The sequence below is a fragment of the Cucurbita pepo genome, chromosome LG01, assembly GCF_002806865.2.
Source record: "Cucurbita pepo subsp. pepo cultivar mu-cu-16 chromosome LG01, ASM280686v2, whole genome shotgun sequence".
In the NCBI taxonomy this organism is placed as follows: domain Eukaryota; kingdom Viridiplantae; phylum Streptophyta; class Magnoliopsida; order Cucurbitales; family Cucurbitaceae; genus Cucurbita; species Cucurbita pepo.
In genome coordinates, this window is record NC_036638.1 from 3,958,534 (window position 1) to 3,973,970 (window position 15,437).

The 15,437-nt window shown below is 35.1% G+C and overlaps 4 protein-coding genes across 6 annotated transcripts; 3 read left to right on the plus strand and 1 right to left on the minus strand.

Moving 5' to 3' along the window:
* The first annotated feature begins 2,638 nt into the window (after nucleotides 1-2,638).
* LOC111810009 (protein SHI RELATED SEQUENCE 1-like) lies at nucleotides 2,639-4,483 on the plus strand. Of its 2 annotated transcripts, none has more exons than XM_023696541.1 (2): nucleotides 2,639-3,766; nucleotides 3,991-4,483. In XM_023696541.1, the coding sequence occupies exons 1-2, from the start codon at nucleotides 3,325-3,327 to the stop codon at nucleotides 4,353-4,355; spliced, it is 807 nt and encodes a 268-aa protein (XP_023552309.1). In that variant the 5' UTR covers nucleotides 2,639-3,324; the 3' UTR covers nucleotides 4,356-4,483. The 2 variants fall into 2 exon arrangements, with proteins under 2 accessions (XP_023552309.1, XP_023552316.1); XM_023696548.1 differs by having other exon boundaries at nucleotides 3,997-4,483.
* A 3,563-nt stretch (nucleotides 4,484-8,046) lies between these two features.
* On the plus strand, nucleotides 8,047-9,549 carry LOC111787761 (protein RTE1-HOMOLOG-like). Of its 2 annotated transcripts, none has more exons than XM_023667902.1 (3): nucleotides 8,047-8,371; nucleotides 8,608-8,899; nucleotides 8,978-9,549. In XM_023667902.1, the coding sequence occupies exons 2-3, from the start codon at nucleotides 8,630-8,632 to the stop codon at nucleotides 9,386-9,388; spliced, it is 681 nt and encodes a 226-aa protein (XP_023523670.1). In that variant the 5' UTR covers nucleotides 8,047-8,371; nucleotides 8,608-8,629; the 3' UTR covers nucleotides 9,389-9,549. The 2 variants fall into 2 exon arrangements, with proteins under 2 accessions (XP_023523670.1, XP_023523604.1); XM_023667836.1 differs by having other exon boundaries at nucleotides 8,056-8,367.
* Nucleotides 9,550-10,174: 625 nt separating this feature from the next.
* On the plus strand, nucleotides 10,175-13,429 carry LOC111778286 (probable ubiquitin-conjugating enzyme E2 16). The gene is made up of 6 exons (XM_023658010.1): nucleotides 10,175-10,324; nucleotides 10,464-10,567; nucleotides 10,932-11,034; nucleotides 11,145-11,208; nucleotides 12,824-12,912; nucleotides 13,079-13,429. Exons 1-6 carry the CDS (start codon nucleotides 10,295-10,297, stop codon nucleotides 13,172-13,174), a joined length of 486 nt encoding a protein of 161 aa, XP_023513778.1. The 5' UTR covers nucleotides 10,175-10,294; the 3' UTR covers nucleotides 13,175-13,429.
* Nucleotides 13,430-13,751: 322 nt separating this feature from the next.
* Nucleotides 13,752-15,215, minus strand: LOC111805865 (peroxidase 72-like). Its single transcript, XM_023691136.1, has 4 exons — nucleotides 14,903-15,215; nucleotides 14,612-14,803; nucleotides 14,372-14,537; nucleotides 13,752-14,285 (listed from the first exon to the last, which is right to left on the minus strand). The coding sequence occupies exons 1-4, from the start codon at nucleotides 15,140-15,142 to the stop codon at nucleotides 13,870-13,872; spliced, it is 1,014 nt and encodes a 337-aa protein (XP_023546904.1). The 5' UTR covers nucleotides 15,143-15,215; the 3' UTR covers nucleotides 13,752-13,869.
* Nucleotides 15,216-15,437: the final 222 nt, after the last annotated feature.

The window sequence follows — 15,437 nt, forward strand, 5'->3', positions numbered from 1 at the left end:
AATATTAAGAGTGTGACAGTGTTTTGACGAAGTTTATAATAAGGTCTCAGATTGAAAATGTGGACAAGGAAAGGGAAATTGAACTTTTTCTTAATTTTGGAGAAGTGGGTTTTTTAGAAGATGACAAAGTTCATCCTCATCATGGGAGAGTAGAACCATAAGAGTGATGGGCAAAAAAGAAGATAATGTTTGGTTTGATAAATATTTCCTTTATGTTTTTTTTTTTTTTTTTAATTACACATTTATCTTAATTTAGAGCACATTTTATCCCGACCCTTTTGATTTGATCTCAATTTGATAACTCTATACTTACTCGATTAAACGTCTATACGATAAAGACACGTGACACGTTATTTGAAATTTGAATATAAAATAAATAATGAGGTGATTGGGTATTGGGTTTGTTAATAAATTGAAGAAGGTTAAGGATCTGAATAGGGAATAGAAGGCAGAGAGATGAGAGAAGAAGAGGAAGGTGGTGGGCCAAAAAATTAATCACAGTGCATGTGACTCTCAGAAGATATCATTTTCAATGTCATAACCAAATGATCAAACCATATTGTGTTTTTGTTTCATTCTCTCCTCTGTATTTGGGCCATTAGTCCTTCTCATCCATTGTAGTAAGACAGCCACCAAGCATTGAAGCAAGTGTGGTGGATGATATGAGATATGTTGTGGAAAGAAAACGTTGTAAAAAATGTGTGTTAAGAATGATCATAATGAAACAAGCATGTGATGGATGTGTGTTAACAAAAGTGGAGGCAGATGGCAACATCAAACTCCTTCACTACTACTCTCTCTATTTGGTGCCATTATTTCATGTCATGCTACCACAACACCTTGGTTTTAACTTCAACTTTGGTAATTAATGTAACATAATAAAGGAGTAGATATGGGTCTCAAGTCTTGCATGCAATGTGAAGAAAGAACAACAAAACATGACCCATAAACAAAAGTGTGGAAGTTCATAGATTGGGGCCATTTAAAACCAGTGGGAGAAAAGAAAAGTAAGAGCATGCGCAAATGTAAGCCAGCTATATATTAACAAAAAGCTGAAAACGACACCTTAACCTTTTACTTCCTTCCAACAAACGTCATTTTAAATTCTATCCACACAAATTACTGGGTGGGAGACCGATGTGAGATCTCACAATTCACCCCTCTTTGAGGCGAGCGTCCTTGCTCACACAACGCCTTGTGTTCACCTCCTTTTAGAGCTCAATTTCCTTGCTTGCACATTATCGAGTGTTTTGATTTGATACTATTTGTAATTGTCTGTCTAAGTTAGTATAGTGAATGTAATTCTAAAAATAAAAAATAATACTAAACATATTAAGTCAAGGAAAAGAAAATCTAATCTAACGGTAAACATATTAAGGTAAAGATAAATATTAATTATACAAAATTTTACAATTATTAATTTATACACTTAATTGTTTTTTTTTTCCTTCAGAAAATAACGGAAAATGGAAAATGGAAATTTGGAAATTTGGCATACGCTAATTTTCAAAATATAAAGATTATTTAAAAATAAAATAAAAATCTAAATTAAGAAATTAAAATAATAATCATAGCAAATTTTAAAAGATTAAATTGAGTAAAAACTATATTTCAATTAGAGAGTGGTCCTGTTTATTTATTACAAAATTAAATTAAAGGTTTGAAAATGGAAGGATGATTTTAATTAAATGGGTGAAAAATAAGGTCTAATTTGAATGAACTTAATTTTGACACATCCCCCATTTCATTTAATATTTAATAATTTGAAAATTCCACGTCATAAAGTCAAAATTATTCCATTCATTTGTTTTGTCACGCTAAGTTTATCGTATCAATATTTTAAATATATATTTCAACTTTTGAAATATTAAACAATGCGTCCAATTTATCTAAGTTTAGAAATCGAGATTTGTTACATCAAATAATAGGTATCTTAGTCATCATCGATGCTTAAATAAAATATAAAATTTAAGTAATTATATGATCATTTTATGAATATATTTATATTTTCTTCCATGGTCCTAAGGATAATATTATTTAATTGTACTATATATAGTATTAGATTCTCATATCTTTATATTAAAGATATTCAATAACAACAAAGTTTAGTTTATGTTTTAATAGCAATTTTAAAATTTAGATTACAATTTAAACAATAGTTTAAAATAATATTTATACTCCATAAAAGTTGAATATAAACTATTACCAATTAAATTATGAATATGTATTTTCATTAAATACGATATTTATAATTTTTAAATATTAAAATAATTTGTATTTGGAAGCTTCATTTGTCAATTTATGTGATTTTTTTTTTCCAAGCGCCAACGAAAATAAGCAAATTTGAAAGCTACGGAAAATATCAAACATTATTTCAATTAATGGCAATCATCAGGGAAGTTTCAGAATTTATGGATTTTCAAAATAAATTAAAAAAAAAAAAAGAGTCATAAAATAATAAATCATTTTTCTTGTAAATAAACTATAACCAATGTAAAATGTAAAAACTGATTAAATGCGTATTAAATACTAAACACGACCGGAGTGGGATGTCTTTGGTTGAAAGGATTAAACCGCGTGGCAGTGTGACATAAAGAAAACAGAACAATTTTGCACAGCCAAAAAAAAAAGATGAAGTTTAAAAACGACACGTGGCAAAATAGTGACCGTAAGATGAGGTGATGGATGATCTCCACTTGCAGAGAGATCCCGGAAACTGTAACACAAAGTGGCATAGAAAGAGAGAATAAGAGAGAGAAAAGGTAATCAATCATGTCTGCGACTGCAACATAATCAGAGCATAGAGAAAGGGAAAGGGCTCAGAGAAGACAGAGAAGAAAAACAGCAACAGCAACAGCAAGAAGAAGAAGAAGAAGCAGCAGCAGCGGCGGCAGCATATGAGTGGATATGGGACTTTTGTGGTGTATTTAAGTTAGCACTTCGCCCCTTCCCCCACCTTCCCCCACTGCGCAACAAAGCCCATGGCGGCGTTGCAGACTTCACTTCAGTTTTAGACAGAGAGAGAAAAATACCCTTTAATGTATTAGAGAGACAGAGAGACAGAGAGACAGAGAGAGAGACAGAGAGATTTCACAATCTGATTCCCAATTCGACCTCTTTTCTACTTCCCCCCCTTTTTTTTTCTCTTGTAGTACGAAGAATTTGATTAAGAATTTCGAGAATTTGAGAAGGTAAGGAGAAAAAGTTGGAAAGGAATTGATTGATACATACCCTTTTTACAACTCTGGCTTTCGATCGCTCTTGAGAGGTTGTTTCTGATATGGATTTTAATTCCAAATCAGGAATAGTATCTCCGGTGGAAATATGGCCGGTTTTTACCCACTAGGCGGCGGAAGAGAACCCAATTATCACCTTCCCACTACCACCACCACCACCATCACGGACGGATTATTTTGGTACAGAAATTATGAGAGCCTTGGAATATGGCAGCAACAGCAGGTGCAGCAGCAAGCGGGAGAAGGGTTTGTTTACTCGGGCGATGAATCGCCTCCAAGATCGTCGTTGGTGATGCTGAGATCCGGCAGAAACGGGGGAGGGCAAGTAATAAGTTGCCAAGACTGTGGAAATCAAGCCAAAAAGGATTGCCTTCACATGCGATGTAGAACTTGCTGTAAAAGTCGTGGCTTTGACTGTGAAACCCATGTCAAAAGTACTTGGGTTCCGGCCTCCAAACGCCGTGAGCGACACCTCCGCAGCGACGGCACTAATCTCAAACGACCTCGAGACAACACCGCCGCTTCCTCAGGTACAATCAAATTAATTCTTGCTGTTTTCCTTTTTTTTTTTATATATATATTTTATTTGATTTTTAGATTTCTTGTGAGGGAGGGCTTTGTTTTGGAAGTTTTTCCAAATTCCAGCAAGACCCACATCGATTTTGGTCATGATTGACAGAATCAATCTCTCTCTTTCTCTAAAATGGTCTCTCTCTTTTTTTTCTTTTTTCTTTTTTTAAAATTTTGGTTTTAGGGTTAGAAATGGGGAATTTGCCGGTGGAAGTGAGCTCAACGGCGGTGTTTCGGTGCGTGCGAATGACAACGTTGGACGAAACAAACGACCAATTTGCTTACCAAACAGCCGTCAACATCGGAGGCCATACCTTCAAGGGCATTCTTTACGACCACGGCCCTGAACAACAACAACAACCACCACCACCACCACCACCCAACTCCGCCTCCCCCGACGGTGGCGCCCTCCTCATCACCGCCCCCTCCACCACCATGGAATTGCCGCCCATCAGCACCGCATTGCTCGATCCTCCTCCGCCGTACCCAGCTCCTCTGAACACCTACGTCGCCGCCGGTACGCAATTTTTTCTTCCCCCAACGTCTTAATGTCGTAATGAATTTTATGAAATCGAAGAGAATTAGCTGAAATTGAGAATGGATAATGAAGGAAGTATGTGGCACGAGTATATAATTTTTTTATCATAAATTTATAAGCTTTTAATTTTTCAAGAGTTCGCATTAATGTGCCGCCATTGTTGGAACTTCGATGCTCCCTTTTCCTCTCTTTTTCTTTTTTCTTTCTTTCTGCGTTTCGTATTTGGTAATTCTCAATCCCTCAAACCCTTTTATTTTTAATTAATTATCTGATTTCAATCTATTTTGATTCATTATTTAATGTGTTTATACCTATGTTTTAAATGAAATTTTGAATTTTAAAATTTAAATTACAAGTTTCAAAGGACAGAGATTATTAAAACGAGGAAATTATTCTATGTTTTTTTATATATATATATAAATAATGTGAACAGCATGTCAATCAATCACAATTAATGTATTTAGTGAATGAAAAATGTGAAATGCTGTAGCTACACAACTATGAATGTGACAATTTCATTTTTTTTTTTACCAAAAAGATAAAGGAAATTAATAGCTGTTATTTCAATAATTCGAAAATTTTATTCACCCTCTCTTTTTTTCTCTCCTGCATCACTTTCATACACATTGTCACTTTAGTCATTTTTAGGCTGCATCTCGTGTTAAATATGCATTACATTTATGTACAGACATCGCTTTTATGTACTTAGAACATGCATCATTTTCATACAATCAAATATTATAATCAAATATCACCACATAACGTATATGTCATTATATTCAAACAATCGCATAAATATTTCGAAAAGCACCCAACCTAGCCCTAACACTTTCTAGCAATAGATTTTCGACAATGAAATTAATTTTCCTTTAGCATATGGAAACTTTGGTTCTATCGTAAATCACAATTTTAAATTAATTCTAATATTTAGGACATGCGACTTAAAGAGTTTACCCGAACTCCATTAACAATATAAACTCTTAAAGAACAAAGGAAAACATTTTAAGAACAAAAAGTTTGACCTTGAAAATGTAAAAGTCTTCTCGATCCTTTTACATTTTTTTTCTTAACGAGTTAAGTATTAAAAATACCAAGTAAATCCACTATTTGAATTGAGATATGCATTCGCATGCAACCATGACTTATGCTAACACGACTATAATAAGACATGCATTTCTTTATTTTTCTTTAGATGTGTATCACTTTCACACTGCAATCATAACGGATGCAAACATGACTACAAAAGAGCGCATAGTTGCAACATATTTAAAGTGATGGATAAAGAATAAATCGAGAGGGAAAAAGAGTTAGAGCGAGAGAGACTTCGAGAGTTAGCGATTAAGGGAGCTAAGATCTAACGACCCTACCTCTAGCATAAGACTCTTTTTTCTTTTTTTCTTAATCTATTAAATTCTTGGTCAAAATTCAAAAGAAAAATAATATAAAAAATAATCTCATTTTATTATTTTGACGGTAGAATTTAAATAATTGATTAATTTTTTAAGAAGTAAAATGATAGACAAATGAATATAGTCCACCCAAAATGAATCACTAAGAACCTAATTTATTATACTACTTTAGCAAACCAATAAAAAATATGGAAAAATATAGAAATAAATTACAAAATGAGATGAACAAATAAACTTTAATTCATCTATAATGTTTTATATTTTTTTTAACACAAAAACGAAAAAAAAAAAAAAAAAAAAATTGAAGGCATGAAATAGAGTAGCACAAAAGAATGATGCAGGGAAGTGAACAAAGACGAACCTGCATTGACATTGGAACGACATGGAGGGTAAGACTTGAGTTGATGAAGAGATCAAAACAACCGGTGCTTGACGGTAACAGAAATCTGTGACAGCACCGGCGCCGGCGCCGGCGGATTGGGAAATGAAAGGAAATGAAACAGAGTGAGATCGATGAGGAGGGTAGAGAATTTGAAAGGGTTTTGTTTAAAATCCCAAATTTAACACTCAGATTCTTGCATTGCATCGTTAGCAATCATGAGCTTCTTCCTATGTTTTTTCTTTCACTCCTTTTAAATTGGTGAAGTTTTTGAAAAAGTAAAATAAATTTAATCTCTCAGTTTTTAGTAATATATATAAATAATTAGATTAGTGGTCATATTCTAAGTAGATTTTAATATAAAAGCATCTTTTAGAAAAGTCAACTTTAAAGATAAAGGGTCTCGATTCTTCCATCAATTTCATTAGATTTCGCATCTACAATTAAAAGATATGAAGCTAAATTTGTATTGTTTTAAATCAAGAAGGTTGGTATATTGATTTTTGAAACTTAATTTGCAAAACAAAATTAAAATATAAAANGCATGAAGAACAAGATTATTGATTGATTGAAGAGCCAAAGAGGCCATCAAAATTTGGGGAGAAATAGCAAAGCGTTTCTTTACAAGAATTTAAACTCCCAAAAACCAAAAAGAAAAGTTACCCATGAAGAAAATAAAATAAAAAAAAAAAAAAAACGGAAAAATACACATGTGAGAAAACCCTAAAAAGTTGGAAAAGATGGTATGGGAGTGATGGAAAAAGGAGTAGGTTCTAGGAATCACGTGAAAGCAAAATGGAAGAAAAGAAGAAGAAGAGAAATAGGGGATTAGGGCATTAGGGCATTAGGGCATTAGGGCATTAGGGCATTAGGGCATTAGGGCATTAGGGTGGTGGCAGCACCAGTGGACTTTAATAATTAATAATCTCATGCCATAACACAATAGGGTATAGCATTTTCAGCACCTTCATAATTATTAACCACCAAGGTCGATCTAAACATATTCAACTGTTTTGTGTTGGAAGAACAGAAGAAGAGAGAATTATTGTGAAAATCTTATGTTTTTTTTGGGTTTATCTTGTTTGGATAGAGCAACTCTTCTGAAAAAGCTTCAGGATTTGTGTGAATCCTTGGGCTAAGCTTGTATTATGACATAAATAATGATGAAACAACATAGTTTCTTGAGATTTTTATTTTGAGTTCATGAATTATTGACCATATTGGGATTGGAACATTTTGAAATTGGTAAACCTACAAGTCTAAGGACTGTAAATTCTCATAGATTATGATGAAAAGCATTACAAAGTCTACAATTAACAGTTGTGTTGTGTTCATCATCATTACAACACACAAACACACAAGTATTTTAATCTAAATGCTTCAATTCCTCAAAACCCATTGTTAAGTTTGGGAATCCAAGTGAGTTGACAGCACTGCCAAATGCCAATTCACTCCTTATGTAATAATTGAACCCAAACCCTCCAAAATGGATAGCTTTTGGGTATACAGTTTGAGCCAAGAAATGGTAGGACTTGGGGGGGAGGAGAAGCACTATTGTTTGGGGGCCAACTCTTTTCAGCTCTCCCATTATGCCGTCTGGCAACGCCCCTTCAAACTTAACATAAACCAACCATTCAACAAATTTCACTGTGTTGGTCAGACCCCATTTTTAAGCAATAATTATACATTCTTACACTTTGCATTATTGCATTGTACTGTACCAGAGATGCCTCAAAGTGCAATTCAATGTGTCTGTAGGTAGCAGGTCAACTTTCAGATTCAGGGTAATTCTTAAAATTGAGCGAAACTGGTTTTTATTTTCAAAATAAAATGTATTTTTGACACCTAATTTTGTGAGAACATGGGTAAAATGTCCTTTATGCCCCTAAAGCGGATAAACTATGAGCCTCTCTCGTTTCCGCCCAATTTTTTCTCCTCTCCTTTGTTTCTTGTCAATAAAGAACAAGAAAATCCGATCCAGTCGAAATTTCTCAGATTTCAGAGCTTTTCAATTCTAAAATCTTCAAGATCTTTCAAATTTGGGCTTGTGGGCGGCGGAAGAGTCGTCGCCGGCAGTGGATACGTCTTGGTGAAGGAAGCTGGGAGGAGAGGCCGGAGAGGTAGGAAGAGGTAAAACGAGAGAACTAAAATTTCTCCGCTACTGGTGCAAACCGATGAATTTGATCGGTTATCGGTAGGTCGTTCACACGATCTTTCTTCACCAAAATTGTTCCGATAGGTAACTTCTCTGAAAATCTGTTTTGTTCTTCAATTTCTTGCAGTAGCTTGCTTGTTTTACCAGTTTGATTTTCCTGGATGTTTGGGAGTTGAACAGCCTAGTTTCGTGCTTGTTTTCTGCGATTATCTCAATAAAGATTTCAGGGGATTAGCTGAGATTATGAAATTGGGATTGTTAAGCTTAGGTTAATTTTTAGTTGAACCTCTGTCAAATTGAGGGTTTTCATTTCACTTCAGGAAGCATCTTATAACTCTGGAAATGGAATCAAGTGATGACCCTGAGAATCAAATGATGATAGAAGGAAATGTTGTTCAGAAAATGAAAATTGATCCGGAGAGAGCTCGGTTTCCATGTTGCATTGTGTGGACACCTCTTCCTGTTATTTCCTGGCTCATTCCTTTCATTGGTCACATTGGTATTGGCAGAGAGGATGGAGTGATCTTGGACTTTGCAGGCCCCAATTTTGTTTGCGTGGACAACTTCACATTTGGAGCAGTCGCACGGTATCTTCAAATCAACACAGACAAGGTAACTTTCGATAGGAAACTCTTTCCCTTTTGAAGTTCTTTCGCTCACACGACTGATTTGATTGTTATCGGCTTCCAGTGCTGCATCTCAACTCATAGAAGTGAGGATGAATTCAGGGAAGTTGATAATGGTAGAGAAATATCAACATGGGATGATGCACTGCGGAGGAGCACTCAAGAGTTCCAACACCGAGCCTACAATCTCTTAACTTGCAATTGTCATTCCTTTGTTGCTAACAATCTGAACAGGCTTGGGTTTGTCACAGGTGGATGGAATGTGGTAAACCTTGCAGCTCTGATGTTTCTCAAGGGTCGGTGGGTCAGTAAAGGAGCTGTGATCCGGACGTTCTTACCATTTGGTGTGGTATTCAGTATAGGAGTTGCAATGGGGGGTACTACATTCCTAACTTTCTTGGCATTCTTCACTTTCTTCCTGGTTGGTTGGTTCGTTCTTGGTACTTATGTCTTCAAAAATTTGGTTCAGTTGTAATGTTTCTACAGTTTTTACAAATTGAATTCTGTGATTTGAACGGAGGTAGATTCATTTTTCACAAAAGTTCTAATGTGTCTGGGCGATGTTTCTACACTATTATAAAGAATGTTTTGTTCTCTTCCCCGACCAATGTGTTATCTTATCGAAGATTTATGCAATCGCTGGAATGTATAGCTTTGGATAGACGCATGTTTGGTTTCTTTGTTTTTGTTCTTTCTTCCACCAACACAATTTTCTTTGGAATTTTAGGAAATAAAGCTGGAAAATTAAATGACCATAATTATTAGGAATATATATATATATATATATATTTTAAATAAAATGTATCCCCGTCAATCAAGCTTGGAATATGCCAATCCCAAATTGGAAGTGCCCACAGAATTTTGTAATGTTAAATTATTAAATTAAATAAATTTCATATTTATTTTACACTTTTAATTTAAATATTAAACTAAATTAAAATGATTTTTTTATTAATATTTTTTGAACACATAAACATAGTATTTCAATATTGCTGGATAAATGAAGTCCAACGTGTTCGTTGACAACAATCTGTTTCTTGAAGTATGTCGAATAAATATCTCTTACGTGTAGAAATTGAGAATTTGAGAAGATGGAGGACCAAAATGAAAATATAGGATTTTTTTTTTTTTTTTTTTTTTTCTAATTTAGAAAGGTGGTAATTTTAAAAGGAAAAAAGGAAGATATTAAAAAAAAAAAAAAAAAAAAAAAAAAAAAAAAAAGGGAAGTAAATGGGAATGGAATAGGGTGTAGAGGAAGAGTGGGGAGTGGCGTTATAAGGCGTGGCCGGTCCACTTTGTCCCTTTCGTCAACATCATCGTCACATTTCGCATTAACTCTTTTCCTCCCCTTCTCTCTGCCATTGCGGAGCCAAACCCAAGCATGACCAGCTCCTCCGACTCCGCTCGTAAGGTTGTCCCTTTTCTTCTTCCTCATAATCATCTTTATCCTCATCGCCATCGCCATCGCCGTGTTTCATTCATCAATTTACTCTCATCTGATTCTGCTCTCCTAACTCTTCCTTTCGTATCTGATTTGATTCCTTTTCCAGGCTTTGAGTAAGATTGCTTGCAATCGGCTTCAGAAGGAACTGGTCGAGTGGCAGGTTAACCCTCCCGCTGGTTTTAAACACAAGGTTACCGATAATCTCCAGAGGTATTGCTTCTTCCCCTTTTCTCGTAGGGTTTTTTTTAATTCGTATTTTCTGTTTATTTGCCTTCTGCGTCATTGTTAGCGCTCTGGAAAGTAAGAAAAAGGCTGGAATTTGATGTAATAGCGTCGAATTGGTGTTGTTGGGTGCCTTGGGGTGGGGCTTAGTTTAGGTTTGATTGTGTCGTGCTCTCCCTATTATCGACAGTGGAGGTTCTTAATTTTTCCTTTGAAATCGAAGTGAGGTTTTCTTGTTTCTGTTCTTTGTCTGTAGTGTGTTCTGAAAGGAAATTTACTATCTGCTTTTAGTAGGAATTTGACGTTCATTTTTGGATTTATTTTATTTTATTTTATTTTATTTTGTTGGAAGATGGGTGATTGAAGTCAACGGAGCTCCGGGAACTCTCTATGCAAATGAAACCTACCAGCTTCAGGTGGACTTCCCTGAGCATTACCCAATGGAAGCCCCACAGGTGTATAAACATAATCATTGAATTCTGAGATCATTTCTTCCATAATCCTGTGTAGTGTCTAAATTTATTGATTGTTGTGTGTTTGATTTTGTATACCGGTTTCATAACAGGTTATATTTCTGCATCCAGCCCCTCTTCATCCTCATATCTATAGCAATGGTCACATTTGTCTAGGTTGGTATATGGATAATTTTCTATTGCTTGTTCTTGTTGGATATTCTTTTCTTTGTGTGTATAGATTTCTTTGTGGTTATATCGTTTGCTTCACCATTTCACTCTATTTATGAGATTGCAATTAGGAAGGAATATAAAGTTTATATTCTATTGCTTTCTTCACTCTTTTGTTTATGTTTAGAATTTTTTTTCCATCTACCCTGTTTGAGCCTAATGCGGTCTATAAGGAGTTTTGTTTTTAGTATTTGTGTCAGGGGTCACACTTCAGATGGATGTTCAATAATAGTAATGGTGTTTAATTGAATTCGACCCAAGAAGATATCTCAATTGGGGACGTTAATAGATCTTTTACCATACAGTGGCACGTTGCATGTAAGCTTATCAGTGGTTCATCATGGAGAACCTGAATGATTTAATGTTACAGAAAGGTTTTGATATATATCCTGTCCTATTAGGACAACGTGTTGCTTACCTCTATTATGTTTAAAACTTTTCAATTACACAAAATAGAAGTATAAACTAGTCTTGCAATGAAAAATAAAAGAAAAAGAAGAGGAAGTACTGTTTGATATTGGATTCCGTTCTTTTTGTTAATAGCTAGTTTGTATGGATGAAAAGATCCTCTATGCTGAAAAGTTATTGCAGGATGAGTGTTTATCATGGTATTTACTAGGTGTTCATTGGTCGGGTTTGTTTTGAAATCTTTCAACCATTTGGTTATATGTCTATATATGTAATGAATAAGAACAGAACCATACTGCTCAACACTTAAATCCAAAACAATACCAATTCATCCATCAATATGTTTCTTTGTATCATTCATAACCTCTTTCAATTGTTTGGGAAACTTTTGTTTTTTTCCCCCCCGAATGTTATGTTTGCTGATTGAAATGAAATATAAATACCATAAAGTTCATCAAATCTGCAAAATGAATAAAACTAATTTCTATTACATGTTAGATTGTAATTGTTTTATAACCTAAGTCTTTAAAACTTGACTTTAGATTTTGCAGGGCATCATTAATCATGTAATATTTTAAATTATTTAGGTGTAAATATTCGTTCATTTTAGCAATCTAAGTTTTATTAATCTGTTTCGTTTGGTTTGCTTTAGACAGAAATTTGTCAAGCTGAACCAAACTATCATTGCTGGTTTTGTTTGGTCTGAACAAAAGGAAAGGAATCTCAAACCAAGCCAATTTAGTTTGGATCATTGGTTTGGTCTTGAATACCTCTATCATTTGCAATGGATGTAGTTTGAAGGTGAAGTTGGAAATATGCTTTCTGCAACTTGCTAGTTGCTCAGATGCACATTACCTGCGAGATTGAGATGATGTGTTTTCTAATAATTTAATATGTTGGTGTTAAAGTTTCGNCTAATAATTTAATATGTTGGTGTTAAAGTTTCGTCTTGCCTTTTCCTCTCGTACATGTTTCTAACTATTGATACTGTTTGTTGCTCGTGCTTGTTTGAGTTTTGAATTCTATCCTAGTCGTGTATATCTATTGTATGGCTTTATTTATGGTCTATTATTGGCTTTGTCTGAGTGCTTTAGTTATCACCTCCATACCAACACTGACCATTGTTATTTCCCTTCACTCTGAAACCGTGTAGATATTTTATATGATTCATGGTCGCCTGCAATGACTGTAAGTTCTATCTGTATCAGCATTCTCTCCATGTTGTCGAGCTCGACAGCAAAGGTCTGTTACACTTCATGCCACTTCATGCCACTTTGATCCTATTGTATAATTAATATGTTTTTCATGGAGGGTAACGAAATTGTTAAGATATAACTTGTAAGGACGTGTTGTGTGTACTAACTTCAACCAGAATCCTTCTCTGATAGTCTAATGTTTTCTATTGCAGCAACGCCCTGACGATAACGACCGTTATGTAAAGAATTGTAGGAATGGAAGATCCCCAAAAGAGACGAGGTGGTGGTTCCATGACGATAAGGTGTAACAACGTAAGATCTTCCATTGTTATGCCTGTGGCTTCCCTTGTTTGTAAGGTGAAAGAAGTAGAAAGTGATTATGGAAAAAGAAAACCAAGTAAAGTGGTAAGGCCTGGCATTTGTAAAGGAAGATCAATTTATGTTTCTTACTAATGTCTAAAGAACAACTTCTCTTGTCCTTTCTTGGGGGTGGGTTATCCTTCCTGGATGAGAACCTCTTCTTAACAAATTTATAAATCATCAGTAATGCCTCCTTCCTATTACATCACACTGTGTCTTTATATAGTTTCAGTGAATATTATTATTTTTTATAAATAAATCTTCATTGGTCGTAAATTTCAAATACTTAACACCCTATAATTAATAGTACTTAACAAGTACTTCTAATGAAGTATTACTTACCTCGTGCGAAAACTTCTCTTTAGTAGATGCGTCTTAAAATCTGATGTTGACAATTATACGTAATGGATCAAAGCAGACAATATTTGCTAGTTATGAGCTTAGGTCCTTACACATAGTTCAACAGAAATAGATCGAATTTATTAAAAAATCGAATTTATTAAAAAATGGCGCAAAGGGCTCAGGTGCAAGGAACACAGAACAACATTGAAAACCATAACACAAACATTCAAAAATTTGACAAAGAAAAACTAAATGAGAACACACTTCAGATGCAATACATTAAAAAAAAATCTTGATCGTCCTAATTTTTGTTTACTCTCCTGCAGTTCTTTCTGATCTCACCCCTTGAACCTGTGAGAGGAGAAATGTTCCCCATCTTAACCATGGACTTAGCAAATTGCTCAAAAAAGAGCTCTGAATTCTCTGCATATGTCCTCACCAACTCCGCTGATTGTTGGTTCTTTGTCAAGAGGACTTGATCTGAGTTTAGCAAACCCTTTCCAGCCAAAAGGTTCTTGAAGTAATAGTTGTCAAATTTGGTCGGGCTGACAAAGTCCAAGACAAATAGGTTCTGATCACCCCCTGATCTCGGGCATCGTCCGCGCAATTCAGCAGCGTACGATGGATCGAGTGAAGGGTCAGGCTCAGCATTGCCAGATTGGTTGTAAAGCCGTTGCCTGAAGCTGGTGCATCGAGAGTTTCCAATAGTGTGGCTTCCTGTATTCATTTATTAACATAGTTGATAAGTTATGATACATTCAAGCTGGTGCTGGCTCGTAAAAGCTAAGGGAGAGAAGTTTTACCTGAAAGAGCGACAAGATCAACAATATCAAGGCCTTGTCTCATGAATCTTGTGAGAATGGTTTGGAATGTGTTGTTTGGAGCTGGGATGTGATTGTTAGACCCACTTAGACTTGCTCCTCTCGAGTCCCTTCTTCCTAGTGGGACTTCCCAACTGGGTCCTCCTGTCTTTATCACACAAACTCTCAGCTTAAAACAAAACAAATACGACTGACTAGTCCTGCAAAAGTTAGAAGCCTTACTACGACGGTGGAGTCTCTTGAAGCAATGGCCAAAATATCAGCGCAAGAAACAGTTTGTGGACACTCTTTTTCTAAGGCAGATTTGATCTCATCAATCACTTCAAATCCTCTAGCAGAGTTCCTATTTGGATTGGACCTTTTTTCGCTAGCAATTTTCCCACTGCTATCTAACAACAGTGAAGCATCACAGCCCTGAAAATTATTTGTTGTTAATGACAAACATAATGCATCAAAATTATGTTTTTTTAAGAAAAAAAAGAAGATGGGTATTTGATAGTTAGTTTGAATAACCTTGACAAAACAATCATGGAAATGAAGCCTAATCAATGAAGCAGCAATCCGAGGTTCCTTAGCAAAAGCCTTAGCCACAATGGACTTCACAATGTCTTGAGCCATTGGACAAGAATGGTCATAGAATTGAGGATACAAATAACCGCCATAACCATCGCCGCCGCCAGGTCTGTGAGAGAAACAAACCGAAGACAGAGCAAGAAGAACAAAAACAAAGACAAAGCTTGTTGACGGAGCCATAATGTGTGTCAAGAAGTTGTAGAAAACACCTCGACAAGGAAACTTACAAGGCTTGCTGCAATTAAGATTGGGAGTGTCAATTTATAGAGAGGGACTGTTCGTGGAATAGTCTTCTCTAAAGGGAACTCACAATCAAAGGAAGCCAAAAAGTTGGATTTGGTGGCTAACTATTAAAGCTTAACGTAACAAATAAATAAACAAATAAAGAAAGAAAGGATTTTGGAGTTGGTAATTTTGTATAGACGAGTCCTTGCTAGGCCTTATTGAACCGGTCATTGTAGTTGGGAAGCTCTAG